Genomic DNA, 20,352 nt, shown 5'->3' with positions numbered 1-20,352 from the left:
CAGGACTCAGGATACAGCATCCAGCTAACCCCTTCACACTCCCCCAATGTAATACCCCTCACATATATATAAAGAAAGAGTCCCAGGGCTTAACCCAATTCTCCACAGCAGGCCAATCCCAAAACTGGCTGACCAGTAGAGTCTGCCCACAACCAAATCCTTGGCCTGGACACCACTCCTCGCGGGGGAGAAAAGATAATGGGAGGGGCTTGTTTTTTGGCATTTGAATCATGCCAACACTCATGAAGGCTTGGGTGTGCGGATGCGCAATGGAAGCCAGGGTTCCAGAGAGGATGTGCACAGAGCTGCATGTGCAGGTGGGACCCTGCCTGGGGAGCTCACACAGGGTCATTAGAGAAATGTCACACAGCAGGCCGGTGGCCACACAGAGACACAGAGAGAGAGAGAGAGACACAGAGGGACAGAGAGAGAGAGAGAGAGAGAGAGAGAGAGAGAGAGAGAGAGAGAGAGAGAGAGAGAGAGAGAGAGAGAGAGAGAGAGAGAGAGAGAGAGAGATCTGAGGCCATCCAGTGTTCTGGCTTGTTTCCACCTTACTGACCTTCAGAATCTCCTCTCGGGCGAGCATAAAGGGGCAGCTATTTGGGGGACAATACAATATCATACAGTAGCTTAATGTACCTGATAATAACATTACTATTTTTTTTTTCATTAATACACAGGATCAGATGTTATAATCCCTTCTGCCAAAATCCAAGGAAAACACATATTCAGAAGCCCCTGCCCAAACCAACCTTATAACCACTCTGGCTACTAAGCTACCAACCAAAGGTGAAAAACACGAGACAAATGGCCCAACTAACAGCAGTAAATACAGCAGTATGCAGCATTTCATTGGGGTTATCAAGTGGGCACCTTCTTTCACCGATGTTTCGTTAAGTAAGGCCCACGACACCTCCTGAGGGCTTAACAATGAAACCAGCGTCCTGGAGTCACCCCCCTCTATGCTGCCACCACATTGCCACATTTAATGCATCTAAATACTCTCTTTCCTGCATCGTACCCCTAGCCCTACCCTTAACCCTGATCACATTAGTCAGCTGGCTTACCTTAGCTTGCACCCCAGGAAGTATGTTTTCTCCTTACCCACAGCCATTCACTTGCTTGTTCTGCTCAGTAACAAGGACATGTTACTAACTGCCTGCCTCAGACTTCGTCCACAAATGCCCAGTTCAGTCAGCAAGCTAGTAGCAGATCTAGCCACGAACCCCCGCACGCCGATTTCAATAGGCCTTAGTCGCGTACTCCAGCCTCGCTGTGCTGCCTCTCCAGCCATTTCAGCATACTTCGCTTTCTTAAGCTCATTGGTTACTTCAACTCTGTCTTCCCAAAGAACTGTAAGTTCAATGAAATAAACAATCTTCTCCAAGTCCGACCACAATAGCATATCCGGTCTTAGCCGAGTGCTAACAATGTGAGGAGGGACAACAACCTGCTGAATAAGATCCGCCTTCATTTCCCAGGCTCCTCCATTACTTAGCTGCCCGGCTCTGTGCCTCTAAATGGTCTAGCCTTTTCCCCTGACGCACAAAGTTAATTTGCCTACCCTCTTTACTAGCTGCTGATGAATTAGCTTCTCTCCGTTTATCATCAACAGCCTCTGCCAAACATTTCAATACCTGGTTATGACGCCACGTATACCGTCCCTGGGAGAGACTGACCTTGCATCCTGATAGGATATGGCGGAGGCTGCACACACAGGACCATAGTGTGCACGTCTCATCCTCAACAAACCATTGATTTAAGTTCTGTGGAGATGGGAGCACATCATATGTAGCACCTATCATGAATCTGATCCTGCTAGCCTCCATGCTCCATAGATCTCTCCATTTTATCTTCTTCTTCTCCACTCCCTCCCAGTTCACCCACTGCCCTTGTTTTGCCTGCGACACTGCCTTAGTACATCTTACAGTCTCCTCCTGTCTATGTATTTCCTCCACTACCATTTTCCTCTTTTCTCCTGCAGAAGCCTTACCCCACGAGGGTTTACCTGCGTCCCACCCTAAGCCCCCCGCCCATGCTGAACATGGCCCATGATATCCCTATGCCTAAGTGCCAATTGAGCTTGCTGAACCACTTGTTTTGGTTTCCATTTCCTCCCTGCGTTAACTGTGGGTGCAACTCTCCTCACCACTGGGTCCTTGGACTGAGTAAGAGTCATTTCCAGTCTAACCTTAGCACATTTTAATTCTTCTGTCAGATTAGATATCGGCAACTCTACAATGCCCTTCCCATACAAGGCTACGCTGCTTAGGCAGCATGGGACTCTGAGCCACTTTCTGACAGAAGAGTTGATAATTTTTTCCATCCTTTCTACCTTTGACAGAGGAACTTCATACACTGTCAATGGCCACATTAGCTGAGGCAATAAACCAAACTGCAGACACCACAACTTAAGCTTACCTGGCAGCCCTGACTTGTCTATTTTTGCAATACCTTGTCTAGTTTCCTGTCTCAATTCTTCAACCTGTGCCTTATCACTAAGGCTTGCATCATACCACCCTCCCAGACTCTTCACTGGCTTCTCCAGAATTGTAGGCATCACCTCTTAATTTATAGCAAACTTCTTATCTACTACCTTCCCTTTAACGATTGAGAGACTCCTATAGACTTACTTGGCTTCACCTTCATTCTAGCCCATTGCAGATTGCTATTTAACTTATCCAGCAACCTGCTGGTGCATGGAGCGGTTGACGTCATGGTTGTCATGTCGTCCATAAAGGCCCTAATTGGGGGGAGGCCTGGCCCTCCCTGCAATTTCTCTCTGAACCATCTCTCTGAACCTCTGAACCGCTTCTGGTTAGGTTCCATGAGACTACCACTCTTCTGCCTATCAAATAATGACTTAACAAATTTAAATGGATCTTTATAAAATGCTACTCTAGCTCGCGATTTCTTCTTCCTATTTTTCCTAATACTTTCTGTATAATCAATAATCATCATTATTATTATGATGATTATTGGTAGCATTATTCTCATTATTATTCTAATTTATATTATTATTTATTATTATTAATTATTAAAATAATACTTTTGACTCCTTAGCCTCCTCTCTAATTTAACTTTCGTATTTGTTATGGTCAACGGTACAATACCCTGTCTGCGTGACTGAAACGAACCACAGAGAGGTCAAATGCAGCGTAGTGTTTAAACCTATACCTAGAGCCAAGGCCCTGCGTCAGAAATGCATCCATATTATTAGCATGGCAGTGGGCCCGCGGTCTCGGGGCTGGGATTAGACAGCCAGCTGCCTCACAGCCATGCTGCGCTACACTCGTCAATTACGTAAACACTGCTTCCTGCCACCGCACCAGCCTCCAGGCCGCCCCCCTTTTGAGTTCATGTACTCTGACGCCGCAGCAGCCTGCCTAACCCACTGTTGATGATGATGCTCACATGGGCTTGGTTTGCCCTGACAACTCGACAACAACTTCACCTAATGTGTTGCTCAGGTATCGAGTACAAAATGGACAAACATTGATACTTGAGAAGAAATATGCGCATTCTTTAGAGTAGTAATATTTAGTTTCTAAAGGGAAATAACAGCTAATTTAAGAGACCAACTACGGTGAAGCAACCAGGCACAGTATGCTTTTCATCACCACTCAGGGATGGTAATGATGTATTAATAATACTTCGTAACCACAAACACAGATCTGCTGGGTTTCATTACAAACACCTTTTCCTCCCATCCAATATCACAGAGTGCAGAGCGTTTATGTAACGACACCACTAACCATCACCATCTAAGCAGCACACCCATTTCATTCGCGGTGTTCAGTGTGCTGCCGTTACAGAGGCAGTCACACATTGGATCTGATTGTCACCTCACAGGGCACTCAAGGCCGGACCCACACATCAGGAAACAACAACAATAGTTTAAGTCTATAGATAGATAATAAATAATAGATGGTTAATAGACACAGAATGGAAATTAGACATGGGGAAATGCAAATAGTTTAAAACCGAGTATAGGCTGAGTTGAAGAGATTTAAAGGGTTTGTCACCTGAGGGGTGGAGCCTTCAGTATTGTGTTTGCGGGGGGAGGTAGTTTGTGGCATAACCGGGCATTTACGTTTTTTACTCAAAACATTGCGAACTACTGTAAATGAGTTAGGGTGAGCGGAGCAGCAGACACTGCGGGTTAGAAACGTCTGACGGAGCAGAACTCGGACAGGCTGAGCGATCAGTCCACACCTGGGCTCGATTTACCGAATGAACACATTAAATGAACTGAATGAATGAAATTAACAACATAGAGGAGTGAAAACACGAAATTAATCACACAACACAGCGGAATGAAAACATGAAATGAATTATACAACACAGCGGAATGAAAACATGAAAGATATCTAGAGATCTAGAGAGCAGTTGTCACCACTTCAGGACCCCTCTTATATAATCGCTCGGCAACACACTTAATAAACATGTCATAGATTAAAAACAATATGCAACACAGTTTAGTCCACCGTTACATAACCACTGTGAGAAGAACACCTGTACTTAGTTTTAAAGTGTTATGAAAACAGCCGGTGTTTGTTCACCACACTATCACTGATGAAGTGGAATAAAACACAGTGCTCTTCCCTCAACAAGACATCGATCGAAAAACCTTATTTATTAGACTATGTATAGTTCTATACATATTCTTATTTATTAGACTGTGTATAGTTCTATACATGATGCCAATGCCTCTCAGCAGACCCGCGGTCCACTGACAGCCGCACATTATGGATACTAAACACACATTAACAACATTAACACGGGTTTGTTCCGCATGACACTGGACGGGACTGAAGCAAAATTATATATTTACCTTGATACTGTCTGAAAGGAATAATAATAGATATAATATAATAATACAAGCAGGATTACCTTCCAGGACGCCCCGCTGAGTCCTTGTCCCTCTCGGTCTTTCTCAGTGGACCTGGCTGCTGCTGCGTCAAGCGTAGTGTTGCCAGATTGGTACATATTTCCAGCCCAATCTGGCAACGCTGGTCAAGCGCGCTGCAGTCAGGGTTGCCAGATTGCGCGGGAAATCTGGCCCAATCTGGCAACACAAGTGTCGCTCAGGAACGCACATCACCACTTCCGGTCCTCAGGGGTTTCTCTTTTCAGAGTAAAGGTTCACTCAAATTTTCCACGAAATGCTTCTCTTCTGTGGTCATCCTACCAACGGTTGACTTCAGGCAACGTTATAAGTACAAGGACCTAATACTCTTGTATTAGGTCCTTGTACACTCATGTGTACTTTTGCATAAAGTACACATGAGTATTAACATACTCATGTGTACTTTATGCAACCTCTTGGTTGCATAAAGTACACATGAGTATGTTGGTTGATAAACAGTAAGCTAAATATCAACATGTCTGATGAGCGCTTTTAGTTTGAAGGCAAAACAATGTAACAGGACGGATTGATTTTTCCGGTTGCCGCAATTGAAACCCCTTTAAATCAGAGACACTATAGAAGGACTAGAAGGACTTTGTTTAAATCCAATGGTTTAGTCCCTCTGGTGAGGGTACACGTCATTTCCGGAGTCCTGTCCATCAGTGTGGCCAGATTTGGGCTGTAAATCTGCCCAATCTGGCAACACTGCTGTCCATACACCTGTAACCCCTGAGCGACAGCAGGGTTAAAAATAGACCTAGAATAGATAGTTTACCCTGTCGAGGGAAAGATGAGACCATATAACCATGACCATATAACCATATGCCATATGACCATATAAATATATCCCCGTTTATATTTAGATATTTTGATGTATTATTCCGAAAATAGCGTGTGTTGTGTAGTGCTGCAGGCGTTAATGCATATTGATCCTTGATTATTTCAGTTTGCGCTTACCAGGATCACTTGTGTTTGGGATGTTTTGAAGCATCACGTGGTGTCGATACTTATCGGGCCACCTCGGAACGACCAATCAGAGGGCTCCAAGAGCTGACCCGAAACTAAGCCGCATTCTTGTATAATCACTCGTATGGAAGTTAAATAAATACATACGGAAATAAATCAGCCTATGAAATAAATAACTAAGGCTAAGAAATACACCCTCACATAAATAAATTAGGCAATACATAAATAAATAAATGTAAATATCAATACATAGGCCTACACTAGTTGAAATTGTTAAATGAATAAATAGGGTTTAAAAATACGTTTTTCAAAAGACTACTTTTATTATCAATAACATAATTCCACATTCATTTATTTCAGGGGACTTTTATTTAATAATTCCACATTTATTTCCCAGCACTTCAATTTTCATTCCAAAACTCAAAAGTCAAACACAATGAGGGTTCTGGTAGATTAAGATGTTAGGTTGATCTGGCCCAAGTTCTCTGACTTGTAGGCTACTTCGTTCAACAAAAGTTGACCATCTCATATTTATTCACGAGAAGAGATCTTGATGGATTTGGGGGTTCATGCCTTAAAGATCCCATATCGTGCTTTTTTAGGATTAATAATTGCATTTGGGGGTACTTCTAGAATAGGGTTACATGCCTGTGTGGCAGCCCTGTTGCAGCCATTGAAGTAGACCCAGCCCGTCCACTAGAGCAGAGTCCTGTGATTGGCAGGTTATTTGAGGGTCAACACCCATTGTGTTTCTACGTTTTCTTATTATTATTCCTCTGACATTGAAGTCTATGGCAGCCCATAGAACTCCTTGGTTAAAGGTGCTGAAGTTTGGCTGAAAATTTCGGGCCACTCCACTGACCATTCACTCATTTTGGGACTTCTAAACCCAGCCGTCTAGCGCCACCAACGGGTCAGGATTGAATTGAAAATTTAACCGCTTGGCTGACAGATCTGACATTGGGAGCACTGATTGGGGACCGTCCCACGATCGCTCTCACCACCATCTGACCACAATCCGTTCTTGCCATTCTTGAGGTCTCTTCAAAATCCTAATCAGCTGTTGATAAGCTTTGTTTCAACAGCCTCATCACCTGGATATTGGACATATCAAAGGCCAGAATAACATAGCCGCTGATGCTCTTTCCCGTGCACCGTTGCCTTAGCAACGCTCTTTGAAGTGGCAAACCCTTTGCTCGCCATCCTTATTCCATCCGTAGGTTGGAGGCACAGATTTGTCCGACACACATTCTTTTAAAGCACGCACAGAGAGTGTTTAACTTGATGTTGAGGTTGTTTATTAAACAACAATCCGGTTGACTTTCCAGGTATGGCGAAATAAACTATAAACAATGTCGCTGGCTAATGCGATCAATAATGCTAATAATACGGTAAGTAATGTGCTACATAATGCGATATACAATGCGCTAAATGATGCGTTCAATTATGCGGTCAAGAAATTGTTTTTCTCTTGCCTTCCAACTTTCAACAAAGGCCTTTTCCTGCCGTATATGATGGCCTCCTATAGGCTCCAGTTAGAGCGTCACCTATTCCCCAGGTGAGACCTATCACTCAATCACCACAAAATGCATATATCACCACAAAATGCATGTATCAAAAATGCAAACCATATTTTTTATCTAATTTCATAATCTAAACCAAAACTCAAAATATATTTACTTAAAAATATTCAAACAAAAAAGCCTCTAAATGACTCCAACACTCTTCCTTCTAGCATTCATTCCTGTTGTGTTCCCTAGTTAGTTATAAGGATGCTGGCGCTACTTTCAGCTAGAGTTGCGTTCCATTAACGTGACTTCAGGGAATCTCCACTAAGTAACCATGGCAATTTATCAGACCAAACTAATTCCTGGTCGGGAGCAGGTTAACTGTTAGGATAACTTGATTGGCGTTTCAGAGAAATACATCTGTCAGCAACAATTGTACCATCAGAAGGTTCCGCCAAGCCTAGTCCTCACGATTTTGTCATAAATGTACATATATGAAGTACAAACAGCGTATATTTTCCCTAAGGATCCAAGAATAAACGATGCAAATAAAATAATTAAATTAATTGCTATCTATTGTTATCATGGATATTTTCTCCACACATTTTTATACAAATCTATGTATTCTTTCAAAATTTGGAACCAGTAGTTGGGTGAGTGGTCTAACAGTTGCCCTGTGGAAGGCGCGACCCGAGTTCGCGTCCTGAGTACATTTTTGAACTCTTGGCATTGGCTTATTTTTGTAATTCCCTTTATGTCAGAGAAAGTAGGCCTAACAATTGACTTTTTATATAATAAATATGTCTTACAATTTCCCTAGAACCCAAATATTACTTATAACCCATGGTAGTTAATGTTGATATTTATGTTACTGATAGTGAAGCCTTTGTCACAATGACAATGACACTGCTGCATGGGAAATTGTCAGCCACATAAATTCCACTCAGGTGAGTTTCTCGGCAGGCATTCAAGACCACTTCTGTTGAAATAAATGGTCAGTCAAATTAGAATATTCAAAGAAATGGAAAATAAATGGCATGAAAAGTTCTTTGATTTCTCCAGTAATCCTTCCTAAATTACTAATTGCGTGGGGATTGAACCCCAGACAACTGGGTGCAAGTCCGACACATTAACTTGAGACTATCGCCCTGATTACAAATCCAGTCAATATTCAATATTCAATTTAAATATGTTGTGCCTAATACTACTTATGCATTCAAAAGATTGGCGATGCCAGGCGGCCTCCCTGTTTTTATTAATGGTTACGGTGTTCCCTTTTTGAGTTATTACATACTTGTACTCCTCATAGACCTCCACAAGCTGCTTCTGTTCGCAGCTGTAAAAGATCCCACTCCGTCCTTTTCGGACATTTGATCCATGATTCGACATTCATGGTTCTGGACTGGTAACATATCTCGTGAGCATGCGTAATCTACGATAACGTTAGCCTGGTTTGAACTAACCTGAGCAAGGCGCGTAAACCTAACTATTACCTTAAACCTAACCATTAACTTAACCCGTAGACCTAATCATTACCTTAACCCATAAACCTAATCATTACCTTATACCTTAAACCTTTTAAACCCAATTTAAAAGATGGAAATAAGCCTCTCCTGGAACCGTCACCTTATCGTGGTGGAGAGGTTGAAGGGATGAAAAATTGAGATAGAGGAGGAGGAGGGACCCTGACCGGAGGAAGCCCGGGGCCCCCGTCTGGAGCCAGGCCCAGATGGAGGGCTCGTCGGCGAGCGCCTGGTGGCCGGGTTTGCCACGGAGCCCGACACGGAGCCCGACCGGGCACAACGACCGGAAGAGCAACGTGACACCCCCCCCTCTTCGTCCTGTGGGCCAACCACCTGCAGGAAGAACCGCTGGGGTCAGGTGCGCTGCCATATTGGTGGCAGTGGAGGTCAGGGGTCTCGACGGACCAGACCCGGGTGGCAGAAGCTGGCTCTGGGGACGTGGAACCTCACCTCTCTGTGGGGAAAGGAACCGGCGCTTGTGAGGGAAGTGGAGCGATACCAATTAGATCTGGTGGGGCTTAACTCCATGCACAGTCTCAGCTCTGGTTCCGTACTCCTGGATAGGGGTTGGACTCTATTCTTCTCCGGAGTTGCCCAGGGCGTGAGGCGCCGGGCGGGTGTGGGGATACTCTATATAAATCCCCGGCTGAGCGCTGTTGGAGTTTACCCCGGTGGATGAGAGGGTCGCCTCCATACAAGGTGGTGGGGGGGAAAACTCTGACTCACTGTTGTTTTGCGTATGCACCGAACAGCAGTTCAGATTACTCAGCCTTCTTGGAGACCCTGAATGGATCCCTGTATGGGGCTCCAGTAGGGGACTCCGTAGTTCTGCTTAGAGACTTCAACGCCCATGTGGGCAATGACGGAGACACCTGGACAGGCGTGGTGTAGAGGAACGGCTGTCTTGGTTGACACGCCTATTCAACATTGCGTGGAGTCTGGTGCAGTGCCAAAGGAGTGGCAGACCGGGGTGGTGGTTCCCCTGTTCAGAAAGGGGGACCAGAGAGTGTGTTTTTACCGGGTATCACACTACTCAGCCTTGTAGCAACCAACAATGTAATAACGGCCAATAACATAATAACTGCCAATAATGTAATCATTTAAATGTAATAAAGCCAATAACGTAATAAATTGCCAATAATGTAATAAAGTTGTTGAGCCAATAATGTAATAACTTTTTGCCAATAATGTAATAACGTGTTACGTTATTGGCTGGTTGTTACGTTATTGGCCTTGTATTTAAAAAAAAAACTTTGAAAATGTAATAACTGAGCCAATAATGTAATAACTGAGGTATCACTTTATTTTATTTTCAATTTGTGGAGAGAAACTGTCAAACTTAGCCTTAATATTGCATCTTACAACACATGCTTAAATATCTGGTCAATTTGGATTTATATGAAGCGCTAGGGGCTGCAGGACTGAGACGTTAGCTGACCAATGACAGCCCCGCGGTCCCCATCGTTCTGAGTGGCTACGGAGAGCACTTTTAGCATAAACTAAGCAGAGCGACATTTAGATTGCCTGCAGATTCGGCTGGGTTACACCCAGGCTAGCGCGCGCACACACACACACACACACACACACACACACACACACACACACACACACACACACAGTGTTAATTTTGACAGCAAGTTTTGATTTAGTTATATTCATAGTCTTTTGACTAAAATGCAATTTAGTTTGTCATATTTTAGTCATCTGAATGAGTCATCTGTGTTAGTCATCTGTGTTAGTTTTAGTCTTGTTTTAGTCTACTTAAATCAACTCAAATCAAACGGGTTCAAGTGTAAAGCATTATTTAAACTTTTCTCTAGAATTTCCAAACTCATACTCCTAGAGGAAAGATCTATTAACCTGGTATTATGGAATGGTATTAAGGTTTTCAATGTGAAATATACAGACACAGACTTAACTGTTAAAAAAGTCTTTATTTATCTTAAAATCAAATACAAATATGACCAAGTCTCACATAAAAAAATAATGCCCTTGCTTTTTCAATGCAGAAAAATGAAAAATTGCAAAATCTGCAAAAACACCAATGATGTTTGTCAATCAGATGCTTATTTTAGGCCTAATGTCAATGTTATGTTAATGTTTTTTTTAAATCTTTGCAGTATTAGAGTTCACTCTCAAGCTTATTTCCCCTTTTTTACATTTGTAAGTGACGGAGAGCTACTTTCCATTTGAGATCAAACATTACCTTCAGCCTAAGTTCCATTTTGAAAAAATGAAAATATGTAGAGTTTGTTCAGAATAGGGTTATGGTTAGGGTTAGTTGAGTTTAAGCAGCTATCCCTGATGTTTAAAGGCATTGCAAGATTTAAAAAAGGTTTAATTAAAATTGAATTAAAATTGTGTTAAATTCATTTCATGATGCAAGATCCTCACTGAGACATATATTCCATGTTACATACACCATTAGGAGCAACTGTCTGTTTATACAACAATATCTGTAAGAATTGTAATGACTTAAGACCCAAATAAGCAGATGGCTGTTAAACAAATAACCATAATAAAGAGAGAGGTTCCCAGTACATAGGGATAGTGGTGATGACATGTGTTTACATGACTATTCTATCCACTTTACCTACACAAAACTACACAAAAACTGACACATCAGCACATAAGATAACTGCAAAAACCTCTGGAATTACAGGAAGTTTGGTGAAATCGTCTTTATGGGCATATGTGGATGAATGTGCATTAAATCAGTTTAGGAGCAGCATCTAGAGCATATGCATCAGACAAACATTCATGTTCTGATTATGATTATACATGAGTATGATATGACAATATTTAATGGAGGGCTGGATTACATTATTGGCTCAGTTACTACATTTCAGCCAAATCTGCAAGCGATCTAATGTCGCTCTGCAGATCAGGCTGGCCCCAAAGCTGTTCTGGCCGATTCAAGAATAGAGAGAGTAGTAGTAGTAGTAAGTAAAGCTTATCAAGCTTTGATACTGCGTAAAGTGCTCTCCGTAGCCACTCAGAACGATGGAGACCGCGGGGCTGTCATTAGTCAGCTAACGTCTCATTCCTGCAGCCCCTAGTGCTTCAGCAATACCATACTGAAAACTGCAACGCAGAACTTCAAAAGGCTCACGACTCCGTCAAAGCGTCTGTGTGGTCACGGAGTACTATAACGGAACCAGAGTTACATATAAATCCAAATTGACCAGATATTTAAACATGTGTTGCAAGATGCCATATTAAGGCTAAGTGTGACAGTTTCTTTCCAGAAATTGAAAATAAAATAAAGTGATACCTCAGTTATTACATTATTGGCTCAGTTATTACATTTTCAAAGGATTTTTTTAATACAAGGCCATCAACGCAATACGTTACTACATTATTGGCAAAAAGTTATTACGTTATTGGCTCAACACCTTTATTACATTATTGGCAATTTATTACTTTATTGGCTTTATTACATTCAAATGATTACGTTATTGGCAGTTATTACGTTATTGGCGGTTACTACATTATTGGTTGCTACAAGCCTCCCTGGTAAAGTCTACTCCAAGTTGCTGGAAAGGAGGGTTTGGCTGATCATCGAACCTCAGATTGAAGAGAAACAATGTGGTTTCCGCCCCAAACGAGGAACTACGGACCAGCTCTTCACTTTCGCAAGGATCCTGGAGGGGGCCTGGGAGTAAGCCCATCCGATCTACATGTGTTTTGTGGATCTGGAGAAGGCTATGACCGGGTCCCCCGGGCGATACTGTGGGAGGTTCTGCAGGAGTATGGGGTGAGGGGGTCAGTCCTCAGGGCCATCCAATCTCTGTTCTCCCAAAGCGAGAGCTGTGTCCATGTTCTCGACAGCAAGTCAGTTTAATTCCTGGTGGGTGTTGGCCTCCACCAGGGCTGCCCTTTGTCACCAATCCTGTTTGTGATATTCATGGACAGGATATCGAGGTGTAGTCGTGGTGGGGAGGGATTGCAGTTTGGTGGTCTGAGGATCTCAACACTGCTCTTTACAGATGATGTGGTCCTGATGGCATCATCGGCCTGTGACCTTCAGCACTCACTGGATCGGCTGGCAGCCGAGTGTGAAGCAGCTGGGATGAGGATCAGCACCGCTAAATCTGAGGCCATGACTCTTAGCAGGAAACCGGTGGATTGCCTACTCCGGGTAGGAAATGAGTCCTTAGCCCAAGTGAAGGAGTTCAAGTACCTCAGGGTCTTGGTCCAGGTGAGGGTACTGTGGAGCGTGAGATTGGCCGGAAAATCGGAGCAGCGGGGGCAGTATTGCATTCGGTAAAGCGGTCTATCTTCGTTCCTACCCTCACCTATGGTTCCTACCCTCACCTATGGTTTCTACCCTCACCTAACGGTCAATCTTCGTTCCTACCCTCACCTATGGTTCCTACCTTCACCTAACGGTCGATCTTCGTTCCTACCCTCACCTATGGTTCCTACCCTCACCTATGGTTCCTACCTTCACCTAACAGTCGATCTTCGTTCCTACCCTCACCTATGGTTTCTACCCTCACCTATGGTTCCTACCTTCACCTAACGGTCGATCTTCGTCCCTACCCTCACCTATGGTCATGAAGGATGGGTGATGACTGAAAGGATGAGCTCGCGGGTACGAGCGGCCAAGATGGTGTTCTCAGGAAGGTTGCTGGCGTCTCCCTTAGGGATAGGGTGAGCCATCTGATCTACCGCTGGATAGATCAGTCCACCAGCCTACCCAGTGGACTGTAGCAAACGTTGCTCATCTATCCATCACACATCTAGGTGGACACGCCCACTTGTGATGTCAGAAGAGGCAGATTTTCTAAATGCCTTGTAACGGCTTATCACACTCACACCTGGTGGTATAATATGTCACCTTTGAACTTGTAAAAGCTACGTGGTGGGGAGTAGGAGGCTAGGTAAGTCGGGTACCCTACACATGCATTCACGTAGGTACTTCACCCTAGGTCAGTTGGTTGTATTTTTCCTGAATCACCCTTTTTTAGATAAGCAGAGTAGGCCTTTTGTTGTTTGGTTTTGGTTGCAGAGTTAGTGAATAGTTAGGCCTAGTTTTATTATACTTGTTTCATTTGTTTGGCAACTTCCTTTTTGTCCCTTGTTCCCCCCAAAGGTTTTTTTGAAGGCTGTTATACTTTGGTCTTGAGTTGTGAAAATAAAACCCTTTTACTTTTTCCACCTTTATACTTTTTACTTAGTCAATATTATTTGGTTGTTGTGTTTCATCCTTATCTACCCCCCGGTTTCAATAGATTGTTGTTTTTCCAGAAATATATATACATATACAGTATATATATTGCATGCTTTGTGTATTTTTCTTTTGTAACTTGCAACCAAAACAAACTATAGACAAATACACATACCTTTATCAAAACAAATCTTTAATTGATACATCGTTTGGTGGGGATGTGGGCTAAAGTCTACTGTGAAGTGCCCCACTGTTGACCACATTATAGATTTAATAAACATTAAGGCTGAAGGTGCTTGATTATCATTTGGTTCTTTGGATACAGCGGAATATACATGTATTCATTAAAATATCATGGAGGTCAGCGACAGGAAGTAATCACAAGTGTTCCAACATTCCTGTGATTATCTTATGAGCACAGTACTGATGCACTGGTGATTATCTTATGAGCACAGTACTGGTGCACTGGTGATTATCTTATGAGCACAGTACTGGTGCACCGGTGCAGTAAAAAAAAAACCTTCTCAGGCGTCAGCACATACAAGAGGACAGAGGCTCACATTATGGCACTTGAATTCTGTGCACTATAGAACTTCAAGGAGTCACTTCCACAATAAAATCCCCACATTAAAAGTAAACGCGAGTCTGAAGCCACAGCCAGCCAATCAGAGACGCGGAGCATTAGAACTTCCTGCGGTGCAGCTCTGCCACGCGTCGCAGGCCGCTCCTCTGGTGGGCACTCAGACGAGCCCTGCCACTCACCTCCTGCCACTCCAGCACCTCCATGGACCCCCTGCTGTGGGCCACCTGACACACACAAACAAGATCCTCTTACTGTTCAGTTATTAGGTGCTTTGATCAAAGATTTTTACTGAGGAGGCCTGAAAGGTCTGGACTGTGGTCCGTTTCATCAGTCTACCACGGGGCTCCCCACCATGAGGTTGATGCTGGTCATCAGAGGGCCGGTTCGGTCCAGATCTAGGGCCAGGATAGTCACTTCCACCCAGGAGTTGTCTGTGTTCCTGGCATCATCTACATAGCCTTCAAACACCTGGCAGACAGCAGTACAACTTCTGATTACATGTGATACAATCCCAGACACGTACTGGATTTATGAATTTATATATATATATGAGCTCTCTCTATTTTTATCCTTAATTGTTCAATTGTCTCTGGATCTCCAAACTGTTTCTACACACACACATATTATTATTATTATTATTAACCTTTATTTAACCAGGCAAGCAAATTAAGAACAAAATTCTTATTTTCAAGTGCAGCCTGAACATATATACATATATATATATATATATATACATATACATATACACATATCCATACATATACACATATATATACACATATATATATATATACACAGTATATACATCATTTTTCAAATAACCCTATGTAGAAACAGTGTGGAGATCCAGAGACAATTAAACAACTTAGGATAAAAAAATAGAGAGAGATCCTCACAGATAAAATCGAAAATCTTGTGTAGCAAATGATCTCTGACCAATAGGTTTTATAAGTAAGTGCAGCAGGTCAGGTTGAGCTCGGCTCAGTGTACACTAGCACCTTCCCAGCTGCTCACCTTAGTTCCCTCCTCCACCTTCTCCTGGATGTCTTGATAGAGCTGCTTTCCCATCATCGTCTCAAGAGCCGCTGGCAGGCGCTCTTCTGACCGCACAGGCCCCTAGAGGAGAAGATGGGAAACAGATAAGCAGTTAAGATGAGAGGAGAACCATCAGGTTTTGGAACTCACCCCAGGTAGAGCCCTACATTAAAGACATGAGGAGAACTAGACTACCATGTTTTGGAACTCACCCCAGGTAGAGCCCTACAGTAAAGACATGAGGAGAACTAGACTACCATGTTTTGGAACTCACCCCAGGTAGAGCCCTACAGTGAAGACATGAGGAGAACTAGACTACCGTGTTTTGGAACTCACCCCAGGTAGAGCCCTACAGTAAAGACATGAGGAGAACTAGACTACCATGTTTTGGAACTCACCCCAGGTAGAGCCCAGCTCTCCTGGAGCTGGTCCCAGACAGCCAGGAACTCTAAGGCCGACCGGTCCACGTTTCTCCAACTAAAACAAATATATTATTAACCAAAGTGTCTTTGAGAGAGGACGTGTCCAGAGATTGGAGTGGGGGGCCTACCGGGTCAGAACCAGGTCCAGCCCCGGGTTGGCCCCCAGCCGGGGGAGGGCCCCCTGGCCCATGAGGCCGGTCCTCCCTCCAGGGTTCCTGCTCAGCAGGTCAGGGAGGAACAGGGACAGGATGTTAGAGATCCACTCTGTGAGGCGGTGATGATGCTCTAAAGCGTGGTGTCAGAGCTCTGGACTCGTACCTGTGTTCCCCTAAGGCCTCCCTCTGCAGTCTGAGAGAAGCATGCGGATTGGATGAGAGATTATAAAGAACGAGGAAACGTAAGCATGTATCTTCAAAACTGAATATGTATAAATGAAGCTGTTATGTTCATTAAAATAACAACTGAGTGTTGTTTCATATTCTATGCACATATATACTCATATATACTCATATATACACATATATACACATATATACACATATATACTCATATATACACATATTTACTCATATATACATATATATACTCATATATACTCATATATACACATATATACTCATATATACTCCTATATACTCATATATACACATATATACACATATCTACACATATATACTCATATATACACATATATACTCATATATACACATATATACACATATATACTCATATATACTCCTATATACACATATATACTCATATATACTCCTATATACACATATATACTCATATATACATATATATACTCATATATACTCCTATATACTCCTATATACACATATATACTCATATATACACATATATACACATATATACTCAGGAGTTGAAGACCATCGTACCCATCCAGGCGGTCCTCGCTCTCCTCAGGGTTGTATGTCGGAGGGTCGTAGGAGTCGAAGGTCACCTGGACAGAACAGAGGTCACCGTTAGCTCAGGGAACTCGTCATCGTTGACGATGACCGTGATGATGAGGAAGGTGGCAGTCACCTCCCAGGGGACCTTCTCCTCAGGCACGGGGAAGCGGGGGCCCTTGGCCCCGGGGTAGCTGAAGAGCTTTGATGTGGAAGCCGTCCTCCTCCCACTCCCCGTCCCCCGAGCCGGCTCCTGGAGGCTCGCTCTCCGCTGCACAGAGATGGGATGGGAGGTGAGACAAGCAGCCACGAGTAAAGGACACAAATGCAGATCAAACACGAGAAGATACTAATTATAAAATAACGGCTGAAAAGTGTGGTATCAAGATGGACAGATTTTTCATCTATGTACAGAAAATGGAATAGAATAAACTTCAGTTAAAATGTGTAGGTAGGTATCTGTAGGTAAGATCTTCCTTAGACTGACAGTCTTCTGAAGAGAGAGAGCCGATAAGAGCAGGAGAGGATGATTTTGAAACTGACAGCCGATTCCTCTCGGCCTCCTCCCTCTCTTCCTTTCTCCTCCAGTGAGAGGGCAAGATGAATGTTCTGAAATCACACTTCACTCACTAACAGCCGACGGATGGCTAAGTCAGTTCTAACTTATTATAATAACCCTTGACCAAATCTGGTTAGAACGGAGAGCATGATGTCCATGGTATTTGTTCTTCCAGTGGAAAGGTTCTAGGTTTGATCCCCTGGCGTCTCCAAGCATCCATGAGCAAGACACCCTACCCTCTTGTATTACCTGTGTCTGTGTGTGAAATCACACACAGATGTCCTTTGGAAAAAACCTCTCCTGTATGGGAAACGATCATAGAGTCACAGAGAACAGAAAGCCAGTGGAAATGACTACTCAGTTGGGGCGGTTCCTCTCCAGCGTGGTGGCCCTGGGACTGGAGACTGTCCATGATCCACTGCAGAGCCTTGCTTGACTGGGAGACCTGACGGAGACAGGGAGGAAGGGCTTTAATGATTATACTCACTACTGCAATACTCACATACTCGACATCATTGCAAATTGTCACCCCTCAATTGATCTTTCGAGTATAAATAAAGGTTAAATGAAATACAGGCTGTGCATTTATTTACACACACCGACAGTACACACCAACATACCTGCTGGAGCTCAGATGAATGACGAGGGTACATTTCAATTCCATACCCTGATACTTTATAGGCCCATGGTGAAAAAGATGTGTATTCTGTGTATAACGTGTTCATCTCCCTCTACTTCCCCACTATCCCTCAACAAAGACTAGTGCCTGGAAATAACACAACGATGCATCCCTAAACCAGACGCCCACCTGCTCCTCCAGCCGGGCCAGGCATTTGGCCACAGAAGCAGTGCTGCCGTCCTGTTCCAGTCCCTCTGCCAGTGTGCTGACCCTGTGGACACACCAGAGCTCAAGTACCTCCAGTCTTTAACATCAGATCAGGTTTATTGTGAGTGCGTCTGCTCAGGTCATGAAGACCTGACCAGGGGGCCGGGGTTACTTCTGGGCAGTGTCTAGGATGCGTCGCTCCATGCTCTGGCTCTGCTCCTGCCGCGTGGACAGCAGGTAGTTGTCCTTCATCAGTGCCTCCCAGGACAGCAGCTCCTCCTCCTCAGCCTGCAGGAGCTCCATCTCTGAGGGAGGAACCCCAGGGGGGACACACTGGTTCAGGACGTCAGGGACACATGCTTGACTCACTTACCAGTGCTCAAATGGTTGAGGGTGTTGGACTCCCAGCCCAGAGCTACTGGTTTTGATATTGATGTCCCTAAGCTACCTGTAAGAGATCTTGATTCAAAGTTCTGGTCTGCTCCGTAATGACTGTACCTGTATTGACTGTGAGTGGCTAAAAGTGTCTGCTGAATAACTCAATAGCAAAGTAGATACATAGCAAAATCATAAAAAAACGAAATGACCAGTACAATGTCATTGAATCAGGGTCAAGCAATTCACTGAAGGACGCCTCCAGGTAGTTTGGGGACATCAGGGATCAAACCCAGCTGCTGTTGTCCGCCTTAGTCACTTACAACCACAATAACCGGTTAACGGTGTCCAGGTTGACCAATCCTGAAGTCTTACTTTCAGAACTGGCATACATGTTACATAAAAATCTTATTGGAAAATAAATAAGTACACTTATAATAAATTCAACCCACTAATGAGCCTCTCTCTTTTAACCCCCTCCCTGTCACTCTCCACTCTCCATAAAGGCATACAACACGTGTTATAATCAGAGCCAATACTTAGTAGTAAAGGGGACAGAAAAGACCTGAGTTTCTAAGTGGTCGAGGCGGGGGGCTGCATTGACCTACTGAATTCACTGCTCTTGGGCGCCGCCCTGCACAGCAGAGCCCGACGGACAAAGAGGTAGAGGTGGGAGAAGAGAATGAGGGGCGGCGGGGCAGCAGGGCGCGTGTGGTACTCCTTGATCAGCTCGTACCGCTGGAACTTCCAGATGCTGTCCGTGTTGTCGTGCACCACCTGGAAGGTGTAGCTGGGGGGAGGAGGAGACCGATGTGGTGTCAATGGAATTGTTTTGTTGATCTGCCTTCAGCGTCATACTTATTTCATCCATACTTGTTTACACAAACACTGTTCTCCTGTTGGACTAGTGAAATACTGAAAGCTATGATGCCTGAGTTACAGACTGCTGCTGGGTATTGAATTGGCTTGAAACATATGGAGCCAATTCAATACACATTAGGCAAGGTAAGGCAAGGCAACTTTATTTATATAGCACTTTTCATACACAAGGCAGACTCAAAGTGCTTCACATATAAACATTGTCATACAATAAAAGAAAATAATAGATAAGTAAAAAGTAAAATAGATAGAAAATAAAGGCAAAGTAAAAAAAACAAAACGAATAAATAAAAAACTTTTTAACTATTTTTACTAATAAAATAAAAAATAGAAGCATTGTAGATTTAAGATTTAGCAGAAAGCTAAAGCAAACATAAAAGTCTTCAGTCTTGTTTTAAAAGCTGTCAGAGTTGGGGCAAGTCTTAAATCCTCAGGGAGTTTATTCCAGCTATTTGTTGCATAGTAACTAAATCCTGCTTCCCCATGTTTCGTGTTGACTCTGGGGATAATTAACAGATTGGTCTCAGAGGATCTTAGTGGCCTAGAAGGCTTATGTAGTGGAAGCATATCAGTTACATATTTTGGCCCTAAACCATGTAGGGATTTATAGGTTAGCAACATGATTTTAAAATAAATTCTCTGACATACAGGGACATGCAAAATGTCCCTGTCCCTCATCCTCT

The 20,352-nt window shown here is 43.5% G+C and overlaps 2 protein-coding genes across 2 annotated transcripts in view; both read right to left on the bottom strand.

Moving 5' to 3' along the window:
• The window catches only part of map3k13 (mitogen-activated protein kinase kinase kinase 13), a 42,953-nt gene extending 38,006 nt beyond the window's left edge, over positions 1-4,947 (bottom strand). Inside the window, exon 1 of the mRNA XM_084478746.1 lies at positions 4,894-4,947. The gene's annotated coding sequence lies outside the window, so the exon portion shown is untranslated. The remainder of the gene's footprint in view (positions 1-4,893) is intronic.
• A 9,813-nt stretch (positions 4,948-14,760) lies between these two features.
• Positions 14,761-20,352, bottom strand: part of trpm2 (transient receptor potential cation channel, subfamily M, member 2) — a gene marked incomplete at both ends in the record, with an annotated part of 31,227 nt that continues 25,635 nt past the window's right edge. Inside the window, 13 exon segments of the mRNA XM_084478956.1 lie at positions 14,761-14,886; positions 14,999-15,130; positions 15,677-15,778; positions 16,096-16,174; positions 16,248-16,334; positions 16,438-16,467; positions 17,019-17,083; positions 17,140-17,230; positions 17,232-17,301; positions 17,947-18,034; positions 18,398-18,479; positions 18,588-18,720; positions 19,399-19,580. Of these exon segments, the coding sequence (XP_084335082.1) occupies positions 14,761-14,886; positions 14,999-15,130; positions 15,677-15,778; positions 16,096-16,174; positions 16,248-16,334; positions 16,438-16,467; positions 17,019-17,083; positions 17,140-17,230; positions 17,232-17,301; positions 17,947-18,034; positions 18,398-18,479; positions 18,588-18,720; positions 19,399-19,580 (1,267 nt within the window).

Source organism: Micromesistius poutassou, assembly GCF_964030765.1.
Source record: "Micromesistius poutassou genome assembly, chromosome: 14".
Taxonomy (NCBI): domain Eukaryota; kingdom Metazoa; phylum Chordata; class Actinopteri; order Gadiformes; family Gadidae; genus Micromesistius; species Micromesistius poutassou.
This window is presented reverse-complemented; position numbering and strand designations above follow the sequence as displayed.